Source organism: Apodemus sylvaticus, chromosome 14, assembly GCF_947179515.1.
Source record: "Apodemus sylvaticus chromosome 14, mApoSyl1.1, whole genome shotgun sequence".
Taxonomy (NCBI): domain Eukaryota; kingdom Metazoa; phylum Chordata; class Mammalia; order Rodentia; family Muridae; genus Apodemus; species Apodemus sylvaticus.
The window spans coordinates 48903959-48921280 of NC_067485.1; the positions used below are offsets into that span (position 1 = coordinate 48903959).

At 36.5% G+C, this 17322-nt stretch overlaps 1 protein-coding gene across 4 annotated transcripts in view; it reads left to right on the plus strand.

The window, feature by feature from the left end:
* Window positions 1–16956, plus strand: part of Cdk13 (cyclin dependent kinase 13) — a 91039-nt gene extending 74083 nt beyond the window's left edge. The window contains exons 10-15 of one of the 4 annotated variants that reach the window (XM_052157114.1): window positions 6000–6116; window positions 7013–7144; window positions 11246–11293; window positions 13132–13337; window positions 14642–15091; window positions 15508–16956. In XM_052157114.1, the coding sequence (XP_052013074.1) occupies window positions 6000–6116; window positions 7013–7144; window positions 11246–11293; window positions 13132–13337; window positions 14642–15091; window positions 15508–16358 (1804 nt within the window). In that variant the 3' untranslated portion in view covers window positions 16359–16956. The remainder of the gene's footprint in view (window positions 1–5999; window positions 6117–7012; window positions 7145–11245; window positions 11294–13131; window positions 13338–14641; window positions 15092–15507) is intronic. The other 3 variants (XM_052157117.1, XM_052157116.1, XM_052157118.1) reach the window with 3 other exon arrangements.
* Window positions 16957–17322: the final 366 nt, after the last annotated feature.

Sequence of the window (17322 nt, forward strand, 5' to 3'; positions counted from 1 at the left end):
CATTTGCAAACTATTCAAGTTTTCATTAAGAATTCTATAATGGTAAAATATAGCATGCTGAGTGGTAAAATATAGCATGTAGGAACTTTTCAAGAACTAATAGAAAAATGCTATAAAAATTTGTAACATGAATTAGAAATAAGGTTCATCCCAAAAATACAAGGAAATTTTAATTACTGTAATTTTTCATCTTACTAGTGAAATAATCTGTTTATCTGATAGATTTGAATAGGCATTTGCTGGGGATATAAGCTCTTTAAGTGTAAGGGAGTGTAAAACACAATAAAAATATATATCATTATTAGTCAGAATAATGTTTAATGGTAAAATATTAGAAGAAAAAAATAAAGAACAATTACTTTCTTGTATTGCCATTTACCAGTGTTTAGATGTACAAAGCTAATTAGTAGTGATAGAAAAGTAAACCAGTATAAGATGTGTATAGTTGGAAATAATTTGTATAACACAGCATATACTCAATGTAGAGTACAATATGTTGAATGTGCCTATCACCTAAAATGCCTGAGAACAAAAAGGTTGATTAGAATGACAAGATTAAAAGACTCATGACAGGTTAAGATGCATATGTCATGTTCTAATCTACAAATAAAGCAGAAGCTTCTTCTTCTTCTTTTTTTTTTTTTTTTTTTTTTTTTTTTGTTGTTGTTGTTGTTTGTTTTTTGAGTCAGGGTTTCTCTGTGTAATCCTGGCTGGCTGGAACTCACTCTGTAGACCAGGCTGGCCTCGAACTCAGAAATCCGCCTGACTCTGTCTCCCAAGTGCTGGAATTACAGGCGTGAGCCATCACGCCTGGCTGCAGAAGCTTTTATAAATGAGTACCAACTGGAAAATGTGTGTGTGGTAGAGGACATTTTCTAATAAAATCACCAACATGTGTGCCCCTGAAATACTGAAAAACTATAAAACTATAGAATACAGAATATTCTTAAATATATTTAAGATTTTAAAACCTCGTGGAGAGAGGGCTAGAGAGATGACTCAGTGGTTAAGAGCATTTGCTGCTCTTGCAGAGAACTTGAGTTTGGTTCCTAGCACCCATGTGTGACAGATAATAATTGCTTGTAATTACAGCTCTGGGGGATATGATTCCTTCTTCTGATTGCCACAGGGCACCCATACTTACGTGCACAAATGTACATATAGTTCCATATAATACACATGATTAAAAATTAAAATAGTAAAATAAAAGAGACTGTTGGAGAGGCATAGTTTATTTTTGATTACTAGACTTTAACGGGCTTTTAAAACTGTCACTTTATCCTGTCTTTAGTGTGGTTTGCCTTTTATGTTTATTATTAGTATGTGTTTGTGCACATGAATGGGGATGCGGGGCAGGGCCAGTAGTGCTAGCCCCTCTGGTATTAGAGTTATAGGATCCCATGCAGGAGTAGTTATGTGCGCTTCACTGCTGAGCCAGCTCTCCAGTTCTATTATGTTTCCTTGTATACATAGCTAGAATTTCTAAACAAGGGGTTTTCACATTGTACACATTTGTTTTTATTTTGTTTTTTTTTTTTATATCTGTGTAAGGATTAATGTGAAAATATCTAGGAAGGGAGTAGAGGGACAATAAGAAAATAACCAGGACTTTTCTCTCTTGTTTTGAAAAAAAAATGCAGAACTTCACATAGCTTGTTAAACCAAATACAATAACCAAAGTACTTGGTCACACGAGTGGAGTTACATGAGCGCTTCAGAGAGGAAAGCACAAGGTGCTGTAGAGGAGAGCAACTCAGACTCAGGTGGCTCAAACATTCAGGGTTAAATGTGTGAGGCAGGAGCGTCTCACTATTTCATCCCGTCTAGCCTTAGAATCACATTGTAGACCAGACTGGCCTCAAGATTATTACAATCTTCCTGCCTCCCAAATGCTGGGATTGTGAATTTATGCCATGATGCCTGGAATAAACAATGTCTGTTGATGGCATTTTTGTGTGGCATTACTGCAACATACTGAGAATGCCTTCAAGTCCAAGAACTGAAAGTCCCTTATTTGTATTTTCTGGTTCTGGGTGGGCAAAATTAGACAAAACTAATTGGTAAGATAGAAGGGTATAGGAAATAATGCCTGCCATTGTGCTATGTGTGTGGGGTGTTCAGGGAACGTAACATTTGAGTGGAAATCTAAATTAAGTTCTTGAAAGTCATTAAAGACCGCTAGAAGTAAGTGTACTTGATTTGTTTTTATTAGTATTAAGTGAGTGATCAGGAACAGAACAGCCCAGTTCAAGCTATCTACTCGGTGAAGTGTTATATTGCGGGTAGGATGTAGAATAGCAGCATAAGAAGAGTTTCACAGTTTGAGTCCATTTAGATAAAACACGTCAAAGATGTCTGTAATTGTTCATCTGAAGATGGACCTGTGAGAAAGCTAATAAGAGTTCATTTGCTAGTTTATATATTTAAACATGTCTGATTCTGGTAGTACTTTAAAAAGTTGCTTAAGGTATGATTCTATAACATTTTGTAAAAAATGTAAGAAAAACTTAAGAAAAACTAAAAGAACTTTCTTAGAAGTGTGAGTGTATCAGACAGCAAAAGAATACTGAAGGGGGTGGAGTGGGCCTTGGAGTCTGGTAGATCTGAGTTCAAATACCAGCCTCATAACTCCTGCTTATCTGGGATGAAAATAATGTGATGCTGTAAATTTGGCTCTTCATAGTTAGAACAGGACTGATAACACACTCAAGGAATGTAGGAAATGAATGTTGTTAGTCTACCTTATCTGCAGTCAGAAGCTGAGGTATAGATGCTGAAATGTTGGTGTCCAGATTAAAAGTGAAAAACTAATCAGGTAGAAATAGTAATAAAAAATCTGCTTTAAAACCTACACTGCAATGACTGATTTGTTTATAATTTGCTTTGTTCAAGAGAGTTAAGCTGGAGGTGGAACTCAGTGGTAGAAGACTTGCCTAACATGTAGTACACTCAGTTTCAATCTGCAGTAGCAATAAATTTAAATACAGCATAATATATGAATATTTTCACAAGGCAGATGGTGTGGTTTGCATTAGAAATAGAATCAATTAAGAAAGGATAAAATAAAAGGAAAATATTGGAGGTAACAAAATAGGGCAGATGGAGATAAAGATTGTTTCTATGTGGATGTAAACAAAGGTTCACACATGTTCTTGTTTTCTTTTTTGAGACAGGCTCTCTGTAGCCCTGGTGTCTTACTCTGTTCTGTAGACCAGGCCAGCCTTAAACTCTACAGATCTGCCTGCTTCAGCCTCCTGAGTGTTAGAGGTGTGTGCTACTACTCCCGGCTAAAGATTAAGAGTATGCACTTTTAAAGCTTCAGGTGTGGGTACAAAAACTAGAAGAAAACTACTAGTTCTGGGGAAAGTGGTATATGGCTTTAATCTTAACCACTGGGCCAGCTCTCCAGCCCTTGGCCTCACTTTTGAGAATATCTGTTATATTTCACTCCCCCCAAAATACCGATGTAAAACAAGTAGAAAATAAATTGTTATAAACTATTGAAATGAAATAGTTCCTTTAAATTTCCCTTTGATTATAAGGATAAATGTTTATTAGAAAATGTTTTAATGTAATTTGCACCATAACACACACACACACACACACGAGTGTTGAGAGGTGGAGGGGTATGGTGTGTACTTTGCAGCACTGGCTGGCCTGCAACCTAAGTACACCAGGCTAGGCTGTCCCTGGATCTATCTGCCTCAATGAGGCTGGCTCATTGACTACATTCTTAGTAGTAGATATGTGAAAATTTTTGTGTTTGTTTGTGGATATGTTGCAATGTGTATTTTGTGTTTCTCAAACTAAAATTTATCATCTTTTTCAGAGAGTAAATTCAAAAGCTGAGATCAAAATTACCACATAATATGCCATCATCAACATTTTAACACTCTTTGAGAATTGTTAAATAATGCAATGCTATGTATCTCTGTATTATAAATCTGTAAAGCTTCAGTTTTGAGCCTTTCTTATATAAGTATTTCCAGATTAACTGCTTAGAAAATACAATGGTCTAAAAACATTCAGAAGAAAAAGAAACTTAACATGTAACACCAGGTCTATTGGTAAAGATACATAAAACTAAGGGAAATAGGTTATTTCTAGGATGGAAATGTTAAGTCTCTAAATTTATAACATCAAGATTTTCTCTCATGTCTTGCATGCTGCTGTTGGCTGGTACTTTTAATACTGATTTTCCAACAGCACATGTAATAAAACACTTGAAACTTTTTAACGTATTTATGTTCATTGTAGCTCTTATAGGCAGGTGCTAATTCATTTCATGGCTTTGAAGTAGTATTGATCACATTATTCAAAAGAACAGATTCCTAAGTTTTATATTTAGACTGATGCCCCAAAACAGAATTCAAATCTAAAGTTTGTTTCAGTCTATCTGCATTTGTAGAAGGCTGTTTAAACGTCACTGAATAACTGTGTCTGTGCTTCCAGCTCACCTCCCTTGAACATCATAAATTTTAGATTTACTCATATATTTACTCTTCCTGTTACATGTCTTTCTTTGCTATTTTTAATACCTGTACCTCCCTCTCCCTCTCCCTCTCTCCCTCTCTCTCTCCCTCCCTCTCTCTCTCTCTCTCTCTCTCTCTCTCTCTCTCTCTCTCTCTCCCCTCTCTCTCTCTCTCTCTCTCCCCCCCCTCCCTCCCCCCTCTGCTTCCCTCCCTCCTCTCCCCTCCCCCCTCCTTGTAACATATTTCTCGTACTCTCATTTTCACCTGGCTATGGTTTATCCTTGGAACCATGACCAAAAATTGTCATCTCTTGTCTCACTTAAATTTTCTTTTATATCAGCAGTTGAATGTGTACTTCATCTCTCTATTCTAGTATATTCTATATTATTAAAGTGTATCATTTTGCCAGTGTCCAAGAGAAACATAAAATAGTATGCTAGGTATACAATGAAAATAAAAAGGGTAAAATAACTGCTAAAAGAAAAAAAAATAGCATGTGAAGGAATGTCTGTTCTTCAGGCATTTGGGAAAGAGAGGACCTTGTTGTGTAGCTTGTGATGAGGATATACACCTGCTTAGAATCTAACAGAATCACAGAAATGAAAGTGTAGCCTGGGAAGAAACACATTCTGAGAAGGGAGACGGCTCCTGTGCATGAGGTGGTGTCCTTCTGGGATCCCATTAGGCCCATTCTCTGAGAGTGCAACATTTCCTAAGAGGTTTTGAAAATTGAGTTTTAAGCAGAAAAGATGCTAGTATATGAAAAATAAGGCATTACTGGTTATAGTAATAGGCACACATTTTGTCTTAACATGTTAAGCCTTTCTGATTGTATTAATGATATACATATATTCTTGTGATTTTTCTTTTTAATATACTAAAGCCTATTTTCCAAATGTGATTACCTGTGTATTCAAAACTATTGAGGATTTCAAGGGATAGTCAAAGAGTAGAACAATTAAAATGTGTAAATACTTGTGACCAGTGGCACTGCTGAAATTGCAGAACTGTGTATTTCAAGATTAGTGTGTTCAGAGTGCTTCTTTTTGACATTTAGAGGCAGTGGTTACATTTGGGTAGGAAGTCTGTTTCCACCAAGATACCCTGTGTTTATGAGAGGAGACCATGTCAACACCCCAAAACCAAAGTGAGACATAAACTAAGCTTGTTTCCTTAACTTGTAATATATGGGGCATATTCTATTATGAGAGGAGACCATGTCAACACCCCAAAACCAGAGTGAGACATAAACTAAGCTTGTTTCCTTAACTTGTAATATATGGGGCATATTCTAATTATTATCTGTGTTTTAAGATTTTATGTAATAGGAAGGTTCTTTAGGAGATTCAGTGTATATGTGTAAAATTTGGGAATTTTCAAATTAAGTCGTGAAGACTAAAATATTTAAATTTCTCCATAACATTGTATCAAAGCTTTTATGACCTTGACAACTGGTTGATGTTTAAAAAAATTATATTAGTTTTTGACTGTATTTTGTAATAATAATTTTTTTTGTGTATTGTTTAGCCGTATATGTGGGAGTCCATGCCCTGCAGTGTGGCCTGATGTAATCAAACTGCCATATTTCAATACCATGAAACCAAAGAAGCAATATCGGCGGAAGTTAAGAGAAGAGTTTGTTTTGTAAGACAGGAATGCTTGAATATCCGTATTGCATTGAATGTTTATTCTGTAGTCAATTTGAGGTTTAAGGTTTTGTTTTTTGTTTTTTGTTTTTTTTTTTTTTTTTTTGCTTTTTTGTCTTTGGTTATAATTGAAGGCAGAGTTTCACAGGCTGGCCATGAATTGTCTATGTAGATAAGGATGGTCTTGAATTCATGACCTCCCCTGTCTCGTAAGTGCTGCGATCATAGGTGTACCCTGGCACACACAGCTGAGGTTATTTCTTCTTAGGGAATCGAAGTGCCACCTTGACCTGAGATAGACATACGGCAGTTCTTCTCCTAGGGCCTTGTGTGCTTTTTGCCTTTCACCTCAGAGTCTTGTGACTGAGCCATTCATTAGGTTTCATTTGTTTACACAAAGAAAACTTTAGATAATAGTGTTATAAATTTCATTGAGACAACTTTCATATGATTTGAACTTAGGCTTTTTATTTTACGGGGCTGTTCGTTTCTAACTTATAACCATGAATTGCTCATAGAGTAATAAAGGATTTGTTTGCTAAATAGTCCAGCACTGTATAAAAATAACAATACTTTTTGAAAAAATATTGATACTTGTGCCACATACTGAATATTTTATTTAACCAATATTAATACTTAACTGATTACTAAGTTAGTTTTAAAATATAACCCGCAGTTACCTTATTTGTTTATAGTATTCTATAAATTATAGCAAGATTTTATTAGTTAATAAAGTAATGATGACTTTAAAGATATAGATAATTGGAGTAAAGCAATTGGTATTTAGAATATAATTTAAAATTAATTTTCACATTTGTAAAGTAAATAAAATAAGTGCTTATAGAAGCAGAGAGTGTGTGTAGAGACTGCTGACGTCTGTGTCCTCTGTGCTAGTATCCCCGCAGCCGCACTCGACTTATTTGATTACATGCTCGCCTTGGATCCCAGTAAGCGCTGCACTGCCGAGCAGGCTCTTCAGTGTGAGTTCCTGCGAGACGTGGAACCCTCCAAAATGCCTCCACCAGAGTAAGTGACTTTTTTTATTTTAGATTTACATAATCTGGACAGCTTTGAAAACTTTAATAATTAGTTGTCATGATCCATGAGTCTGTGCGGAAGTTGAAATAGTTAGCTAAAACATTCTAAAATTACATGATTTGCCCATCAAGCATGCAGGTGCTTGTTTATTGTTGAATTTAGCATAGAAGAGTAAAAACAGCCTTTACCATTTCTTTAGCTGATGTTGGGTAGTGATATGTTTACCCTCCATCGTAATTCTTCCATGGTGGAACATGGCCGTCAGGCCTGAGCTTCTAGTGGTGCTGCTTTAGCCAGAGTTTTGAGTTATATGCCAAGCTTAATCTGTACAACCCTCTACGGTAGGTATTACCACCACTGCTTAACAGAGGAGGAAGCAGGCTCAAAGAGGTTAAAAAACTTGCCCAAGAATACAAATATGGTAAAGGATGGTGCCAGTTCTCAAATTGAAGTCAGTTTAATAAGAAACAAGTTCTGAAAATAATTTGTGACATCTCCCACAATAGAAAATCCTTGTCATTATTTCAGAGAATGTTAGTATCAGAAGCATGTTTGGAATGATTCTTATCATGGAGAGAAAATGTGGTTTGGAGAATTAGAATAGCTGGTTTCTTGATTCTTCATATAGCTTCTAGAATCTGTTGGGAAAAAGATTGTCCATTTGCTTCTCCATGATAGGGGCTAGAATTTTGTAGGTATTTCCTTGGTATTTGTTAATGTGATCAGCAGCATTAAAAGGAAGCCTATCTCCAATAAAATACTTTGGTGTAATAAAATTAATATATTTTAAATGAATAAACATGGACTTTAGAGTTCAAATACTGGCTCTTCCACTTTCCAGTTGTATTGAGTGTATTTCCACAGGGTTTGTTATTAAGATTTTATTGAACTATATATAAATGAACCATGAAGTAGTTTGAAAGTCACCTGACATGCAGCAGTCATTCACTAGGTTTTCTGTTTCAGGTTTCCTTCCTCCCTCCCTCCTTTCCTTTCCTTTCCTTTCCTTTCCTTTCCTTTCCTTTCCTTTCCTTTCCTTTTTCCTTTTTCCTTTTTCCTTTCCTTTCTTTTCCTTTCCCTCCCTCCCTTCCTCCCTTCCTCCCTTCCTTCCTTCCTTCCTTCCTTCCTTCCTTCCTTCCTTCCTTCCTTCCTTCCTTCCTTCCTTCCTTCCTTCCTTCCTTCCTCCCTTCCTCCCTTCCTCCCTTCCTCCCTTCCTCCCTCCCTCCCTCCCTCCCTCCCTCCCTCCCTCCCTCCTTCCGTCCCTTTGGGTTGTATATTACAGGCTGTCTATGCCTCTTGAGTGCTTCTAGATGAGATACTGCTTAGCTAAATGTTTAATATTTTTGCTTGTTTAGATATATCAGTAGTCTCCAAGTGGCTTGATTTTAGTAGCATATTAGAGTTTTTGTTGTTGTTGTTTTGTTTTACTGGTTTTAACTTTTGATTTTGAGTTTTCACCTCTACAGAAAAGTAGAATATTCTTCACCTAGATTTAATAATTATTGGTGTGTGGGACACATTTGTTTCATTACTTTATAAACTTTTTCTGAGGTAGTCGAATATTAAGCTATTGAATGACTCTATAAAAACTGGAACTTTATTACACATACTACTATTATACAGCATAAAACATAAGTAGTACATAGTACATATTTAAGTCTCCCCAGTAGCCCAAGAACATTTTTTTTTTAAAAGAAACTTTCTATGGAGTCAAGATTGAACAATTTGTTCAGAACTTACATATTTGGTTACTTAGCAATATCTTCAATCTTTCCTCACTCTTAGAGAAGGTTTTGATTACACCGTCTTCTCTTTTTGGTGGTGGACATTAAAGCCAGGGCCTTACACATGCCTGGCAAATGCTTCTGCTAAGCTACATCTGCAGTCCCTACAAAGGCCAAGAGCTTAAGGTAGCTTGGTAAAGCATTCTATAATCTGGATTTGATTGGTTTTCTGTGTTCAAGATTACATTAATATTTTTCAGTGCAAGAATAATACCTATAAGGTAACATGATTCTGATAGAATACATCAAGAGGAATATAATATGATTTTGTCTCGTTATTGGGGACTTAATTGCTAATTTTCATCACTTAATCCACATGAAAGGATTGTAAAGCTGTCTCAAGCTTATTTTCATATAAACTTCTAAACCAAGTTTACAAGTTGCAGAAAGATTTTTTTAATTAGCATTTTAAAGTATTGTAGTTATATTAACCTCATAAATGTATCCATTGGGATCTGAATGGCCTTTAAAATCACTAAGAAAACATTTGGGCATTTTATTTTCCTCTTGAACTTCCATTATTTCTTAAGTTTTTATTCTAATGTAACTAATATTACATTAGTTGTGATATTGTACTTCTGAAACAATGGTATGTATATAAATTTTAAAATATCTCTATGAATATTAGTAGTACACATTTCAGTGTTTTAAACCATCAGTGAATTTTGTTGGATATGAAGTCTAGTAAAAGGGATCAAACTGAGATCTTTTTCTATAAATAATTCACATAGTAGTTTTCATATCCTTTGAACCAGTCCTATTAACTAGACATTGAAACATAGTTCTATGTTAATTATAATTTACTTGTTATTTTCATGAGTGTCCTTGCAAATCAGCATTCACTGAAGAAGTTGTGCATAGCTATAGCATGGCCTTTAAACTTCTTCTGTGTTAAGTATCTAAAGTTTTGTTTTGCCTTTTTAATCAAAATTGGCAAGTGAAGATGATTGGTCGCAGAGGACCTGGGGTTGGTTGCTAGCACTCAAATGGTGTCCCCCGCCCCCTCATCTAAAACTCTAGTTCCAGGGAATGCAATGCCCTCTTCTGACTTCTGTGGGTATCGAGCACATATATGTTACACAAACATATTTACAGACAAAACACGCATACCAATAATCAAAAATAGTGAGAACATTTGAAAAGCTTTCTCCTGCAGGTCTTTTGACAGTAAGGAAGTCATGTGACCCCAAAGCTCATTCTGACATTAGTCACTGACTTTTCTTACTAGCTCTACTTGTTTTGTTTTTTCTTATAAACTGTAATTCTTGTCCAACAGCGCCCTGTCCTGTAACTCACAAATTATTTTTATCAATTATACTTTACTATACTCTTCTATTAAAAAGTAAAGATAGCAGTATACTCACGTGTGTTCTGTGAAACTGTTATGGAATGTATGCTCTTAGCTATATCACTGAAGAGGGCAAGCCAAGGTTATGATTACATTGATTCGGTATTTAAATTAAGTTATATAAACATTTAATGCCCTCTATTTAATATAGAAGAGAAACTACTAAGTAGGGCTGTTATTCTATAAACTATATAACTAAAATGTGAATTAGAAGGCCCGTAGCCTATACCTCATCAGCAATATAAAAAGCATTAACTACTTGGACGATAATGTGACTTCTATAATTAGAGTAAATTTATGACTGGATAAACACACTTTCAGACACTGAATGAAGATCAGCGATGTCAGACACAAATATACTATGTACTGTACTCTGACCAAGGTTGCCCTGGTAGAAATTAACATACTACTTGTATCCCCTGGAAATAGGTAATAATTGTTAATCTCATTTTTAAAGAAAAAGAAACAGATACAGAAGTCCACTTACTTGTCTGATGAGACAGCAAATACGTGGCTGAGCCAGCATTTGAATCTTCAAGGAAGAACATACTTTTGGTTATCTGGAGAACATGCCTGATTTGATTAGAGAATCAGCATAATTTGCCATTTTAGATCATTGTAAGGTTATGTTTATATTTCATAGAGATGAGTGTTAAGGTAATTAATAATGAATCTCTTTAACTTGTGGGAGGGAACAAACAAATCCTTTACCTGGATTTCCTTGCTTTTCCACAAGAGCACTGTATTTCTTGGCTGTTAGAATGGAGGAGGTGTGTTGATTTTATTTGCCCTAATCTGTACAATACTATAATTGAAATCAGCATCCCAACAGAGGCTACAGCCCACATCATAAAACACAAACACATTCCCAGAAAGGAAAGTCTTTTGGAGGGTTTTTGATGCCTTACAGCTTCCCAGTATCAATATTTCAAATTATCCCTTTGTTTGTTACTCCAGGAGGTTTTTACACGCTGAGGCAATGCACCATAGTAAGATGGCTGAGAGGTATGCCTTTGTTTTGTTTTCGGACCTCAGGTGCATAGACTTGGTTTAATCATAATCCTTGTGTCACTCATCATTGGTCCATGCATGGCTCTCTGTTATTATTTTAGTTACTTTAATTAGTTATTTTAAATGTTAAATAAGCAGCCATGAGCCTACCAAGCAAAAGCTAGAACCTTGAGAATAACCCACTTTAATCATATCATAACCCTTCTTCCTACCCACGTGTTCCCCTGCCCTCTTCCCGAGGTAACCATCATTCCCGTTTCCTTCTTATTGTATATATTTTCTGTTGCCATCTGTATGTATCCATAAAAAATTACATTTAAAAATGTAGTTGTTTTTCATTTTATACAAAGGTGTCATGCTGTTTTGTAATCCTGTGGAATGACATTTTTTAATTAATATTATATTGCTAAGATTCAACCATTCTGTTGCATATGCCTTTATTTTATAATATGAGAAAGTAATTGTGGAAGAATTAACTACTCGAGCATTGAGGGTATTTTTCTAGTTCAGTCTTTGAAAAGGGTCCATGTGGAAATACAGTCCCCTTACACAACCTCAGGTACACTCTTGGAACATCCAAGATGAGGACAGCAGTCATATACCACTTAGATGGCATTACTTAAAAGAGTCTAGATATTCTGGGCAAGTTTATTAACCTTTCCAAGCCTTAATTTTTTTCACCTTTAAGCTAGAGAAAAGTAATAGCAAGTTTACATGGCCTTATTACTGGGATCAAAAGAAAATATTTGTAAACCAAGTATTTTTGTCTTTAAGAAAAAGTTATTTTTAGTGTTCAGTGTTAAAGAATCATATCGAGATGAAAAATTATTATAGGATTAGAGGTGATTTGGGTAGTTACTAATCACATAGAATCTGTTGATGAGTATAATGAGCCTCTCTGTGCCTGGATTATCTATTCTTGAAACTCATCTATAGAATCAGTTTATTTCCAAAACAATTGGTAATAGTAGCAAATATACGACTAAAAAGTAAAAAGATTTTACTAAAATGTTCTGTACAAATCCTGTGTTCCAGCCTATTATGTTACTCTCCTTTTTATTTATGTCTGGCTTCTACATATAGCATGTTTCTGCATCCTTTTTCAAAATTCTTGTTCAGTGTATAGTGTGCTGTAAGTGGTTTTAAAAAGTTATACCAAGGATAATAGTTAGCTTTTATTAATATATATTCTTCATAATTTTGATGAACAATTATTTGATTATTCAGAAAACAAAAGTAGTTCATCTCTTGGGTACTTGTACATACGCGTATGCAGCAGGTGTGACAGTGCGCACAAGGCCACTTAGGAGCAAGCCAGACAAAGATCCCAGCGTGGAGGGAAGGACTTAGTCAGGAAATCCCACTTCCAACTGAGGAAATATTTGCAGTTACACCTTTTTTCTTCAGGGATGTGGCCCCTTTAGACTTTATTCATGTTCCAGCAGGATAGCCTTTTACCTGTACACATACTGGTGCACTAAGCTGACTTAGTGAATTTTGAGAGAGAAAGAAAACATGAAATTGGGAGGGAATAGAGATTTAGGGGAGATAGGAAAGGAATTTTAGGTGGGAGATGTAGGATATATACTTGTTCAAACACATTAATGCATGAATAAAATTTTAAACAATAAAAAATTAGGACAAATAAATATAAAAATAATTAGTCCACCACTAAAATTAAAGTATCCCTGAAGTATGATGGAATTTTATTAAATGTTTGTATGAAGTTTTCCAGAATGGTTTGTGGGAGGGGAATAGCTTTCGTGGTATATTATAACATTAGTATTTCTTGTTATGGCGTTTGTGATTTAGTGTTCATCTGTTTTTTTCAGCCTTCCTTTGTGGCAAGATTGTCATGAATTATGGAGTAAAAAGAGAAGAAGACAGAAACAGATGGGCATGACTGATGATCTTTCCACAATCAAAGCCCCTAGAAAGGACCTGTCTCTGGGCTTAGATGACAGCAGAACTAACACACCCCAGGCTGTGCTTCCTCCTGCACAGCTGAAATCTCAGAGCAACTCAAATGTAGCACCTGGTCAGTAAGGCTTCTTTGACTTGTTTTGTTCACATTGCTTTGTGGCCTGTGTTGAATGTGTTTGTTCTACTGTTAAAACGTATTATGGCAAAAAGATGATGTTAAGGCTTATTTGGTAAACTGGGTTATTACTTTATTGTTGGTGCCAGCACAACTCACATTGTAAGCAGTCTAAAATCATGGATTTGTGATGATTGGTCAGATTTCTTTTTCCTGTTTTGCTGGTTCAGGAGTCAGGGGTCAGGGGTATGGATATCTTTTATTAACATTAGTCTATGAAGCTAAGTGTTTAATTAAGGCATAGAAAACAAAGATAGCCAAAACTGCAAAAGGAATTTTTCATCCCTCTGATGAATATCTGTACATCATTCTTAGTAAGACTTTATTTTAAAAGATTGAAATCTGTTTAGACCTAGTTCTTTCTTTTTTTTGCATTCATATCTACGTATCTATCTAGAGATAGGGTCTCATTTTGTAGCCCTCACTGTCCTAGAACTCTCTTTGTAGGCAGTTTGGCGTCAAACTCACAAACAACCACCCATCTTTGCCCCCTCCCCCTTAAGGGCTGGGATTAAAGATGTATGCCACTATGCTTGGCTAGTTGACAGCTTTTAAAAAATTGAAGTTTCAGTTTTCCTGAAGAACCTGGGAATCTGTCAGTAAATTAACTAGATATGTCGTACTGGTAATGAATTGATATGTAATATGCATGGTTGTGTAAGTCTTTCTAACTCAAAATGGCTTAATGTTTTTTAAAGGAAGTAATTGAATAAAAACAGTTTTTTTATAGTATGTAAAATATTAGTTTTAGTTTCTAAAAAGTTCTTTGTACAGTTAACTTCATTTTTGAAGTGGGATAGCATAATAAAGAATTCTGAGACTGCATTCAGAATTAAATTTCAGATTCCAGGATCTTGGCAAATTATCCCCTCTTAGGATAATAGATGCTGTGGGGGAGGGAGAAAGGCTACAAACGTGCTGGCATCTGTTAGCATTGTCTCTGTTCATTTCTCTCGCAGTGATGGTTCCTAGTTAAAGCTGCATGGCTCTGATGGTAGTCTTTTTCTTTTGAAAAATAGGTTTTTAAAGATGAATTACCCAAAATAGACTGTAGTTTTAATGTCTGTCTTGACTTGTGTTGTAGTTAGATTTTGAATGTCGCAATGGTAAGTAGACTGAAGTGCACATTTCACATTGTTTCATAACTTTCTCAAGTGGAATTTTAATACTTTGTAACAAAGAGGTTATGGTGGTTGGGAAAACTGTGAATTATGGCAGTTCTAATCAATACATTTTGTCTTTAGTAATAACAGGCCCTGGACAGCCGTTAAACCACAGTGAATTGGCAATTCTTCTAAACCTACTACAATCTAAATCAAGTGTTAATATGGCTGATTTTGTCCAAGTGTTGAACATTAAGGTAAACTCTGAGACTCAACAGCAGCTAAATAAAATAAACCTTCCTGCTGGAATTTTGGCAACAGGTGAAAAACAGACAGATCCATCAACACCACAACAGGAGTCTTCAAAATCATTGGGAGGAGTTCAGCCTTCACAGACGATCCAGCCTAAAGTGGAAACTGATGCTGCCCAGGCTGCGGTGCAGAGTGCATTTGCAGTCCTCTTGACTCAGTTAATAAAGGCCCAACAGTCAAAACAGAAAGATGCCATGCTAGAGGAGAGGGAGAATGGGTCAGGACATGAAGCTTCATCACAACTCAGGCCACCTCTAGAACCCAGCACTCCTGGATCTGGTGAGTGAGTGGCTCAGAGCTGCTGCTATATATGGCTTTGACTGTTTGGTGACATTCTCAGGTCACTCATGAGAAGTGGTTCCCTGTTTTGTTTACTTCCTGGAGTAGATTGTTCAGAAAATTGTCCATGTATGTTAGTATTCATTATGAATATTATACTTTTTTTCTAAGGTAAATTTACAATAACTATTCTCAATACAAAAGGATAAATGTTGTGTGTGTAGAAACTTGCTCTTTAAGCATTAAGTATGACTATTTTGTGTGGACTTCAATAGTGTAGTATTTAAGTAATAGTGAGTAACATGAGCACTTGTGAGATATCCTTTTGTCGAAGGTGAAATGTATGACTGGTCTGAATCTGAATATTTCATTTTCCATGGTAACTTTTGACCCTTTCATGATTTTATTTTACTTAGGGCAAGATGACCTCATCCAACACCAAGACAGGAGGATATTGGAGCTGACACCAGAACCAGACCGGCCTCGGATTCTGCCTCCTGATCAACGACCTCCTGAACCTCCTGAACCACCACCAGTCACTGAGGAGGACCTGGATTACCGGACAGAAAACCAGCATGTACCTACCACTAGTTCTTCATTAACTGACCCACATGCTGGTGTGAAGGCAGCTCTCTTACAGCTGCTTGCTCAGCACCAGCCCCAGGATGATCCCAAGAGAGAAGGTGGTATTGATTATCCCACAGGAGACACATATGTGCCCAGTTCAGACTATAAGGACAGCTTTGGATCTTCCTTCTCTGCCGCTCCTTATGTTAGCAGCGATGGTCTAGGAAGTAGCTCGGCTGCCGCACCATTGGAAGCACGTAGTTTCATTGGAAACTCAGATATTCAGTCTCTGGATAACTACAGTACTGCTTCATCTCACACTGGTGGTCCACCTCAAACTTCTGCCTTTACCGAGTCATTTCCCAGTTCAGTAGCTGGATATGGAGACATTTACCTCAATGCTGGTCCCATGTTGTTTAGTGGAGACAAGGACCATAGATTTGAATATAGCCATGGTCCTATCACAGTCCTCACTAACAGCAGTGACCCTTCCACAGGGCCAGAGAGTACTCATCCCTTGCCAGCAAAGATGCACAACTATAACTATGGTGGTAACTTACAGGAAAATCCAGGTGGCCCTAGCCTCATGCATGGACAGACCTGGACTTCTCCTGCCCAAGGACCTGGATACTCACAAGGATACAGGGGACACATTAGCACATCGGCTGGCAGAGGTCGAGGTAGAGGGTTACCATACTGAGTATCTCTTTTTCCTCAGGCACATCATTTTTATCTGGGAAGACTTTTTAGCTGCAATTTCAGGCAGCAATCCAAGAGACTTGAATAATATTAATTCAACAACAGCTTTATTTTTATGTGGAAAGGGTCTTGCATACAATAGTGAAAAAAACAAAACAACAAAAAAAATCTTTGCTTAAATTCATGCTGTTCTTAAAACTAGCTCTATTGATTGTACATCGTCACGGATTTTAGTTAACAATTTTATTTTGTATTCTTGCAGTTTTAAGTGGATGCTAACATTTAGGGACATGTTTTTATGGCCCTGTTGCAGATCTTCTGAACTATGCACACTTGTGCTTTTTTTGTAAGTTTGGACCAACTTTTATGTAAACAACCTACCCCTTCCCTCACCCCTCCAGTTTTACAACAATCAGAAAGGGCACTGATTTATTTGGTATTTTCTTTTTACGAAGCTACCTTTAGTCAAAGGTCACTGTCAGTCTTTGCACCTGCTTTCAGTGTTATTGTGAAAGGTGTACTTTGTGCTCATTTCAGAAAATAAAACACAACCTTTCTCTTGATGCAACAGTTTTATATAAAAAAAATGGTCAACATTATTTTTGTTTTGTTTTTTTCAGGCTACCATAACACAGCAAAATTCATTCAAATGAAATAGTGGTTTTTCTATGAAAACTCTGGGTTGGGTGGGGAGGGCAGGGGTTGAGTAAGTGCCTTAACAGGTAAGCTGGGGACTGCGGATGGAGTTGGCCTGCACTGCGCTGAAGGGCAGAAGCTTCTCCATTTTGAGGAGTTGCTTGGTCAGTTTTGTTAGGCCCATTCCGTCTGCCTGTCACACTGTCCTTTTCTGCCTGTCTTTTGGCTGTGTTAACTTTCACTGTCACCTTCTCCTGGGAGGGGTGTAAGAGGAAAAAGAAGGGAGAACTCAGTACTTTTTGTTACTTCTGGGAAGTACTAAAAGCTTT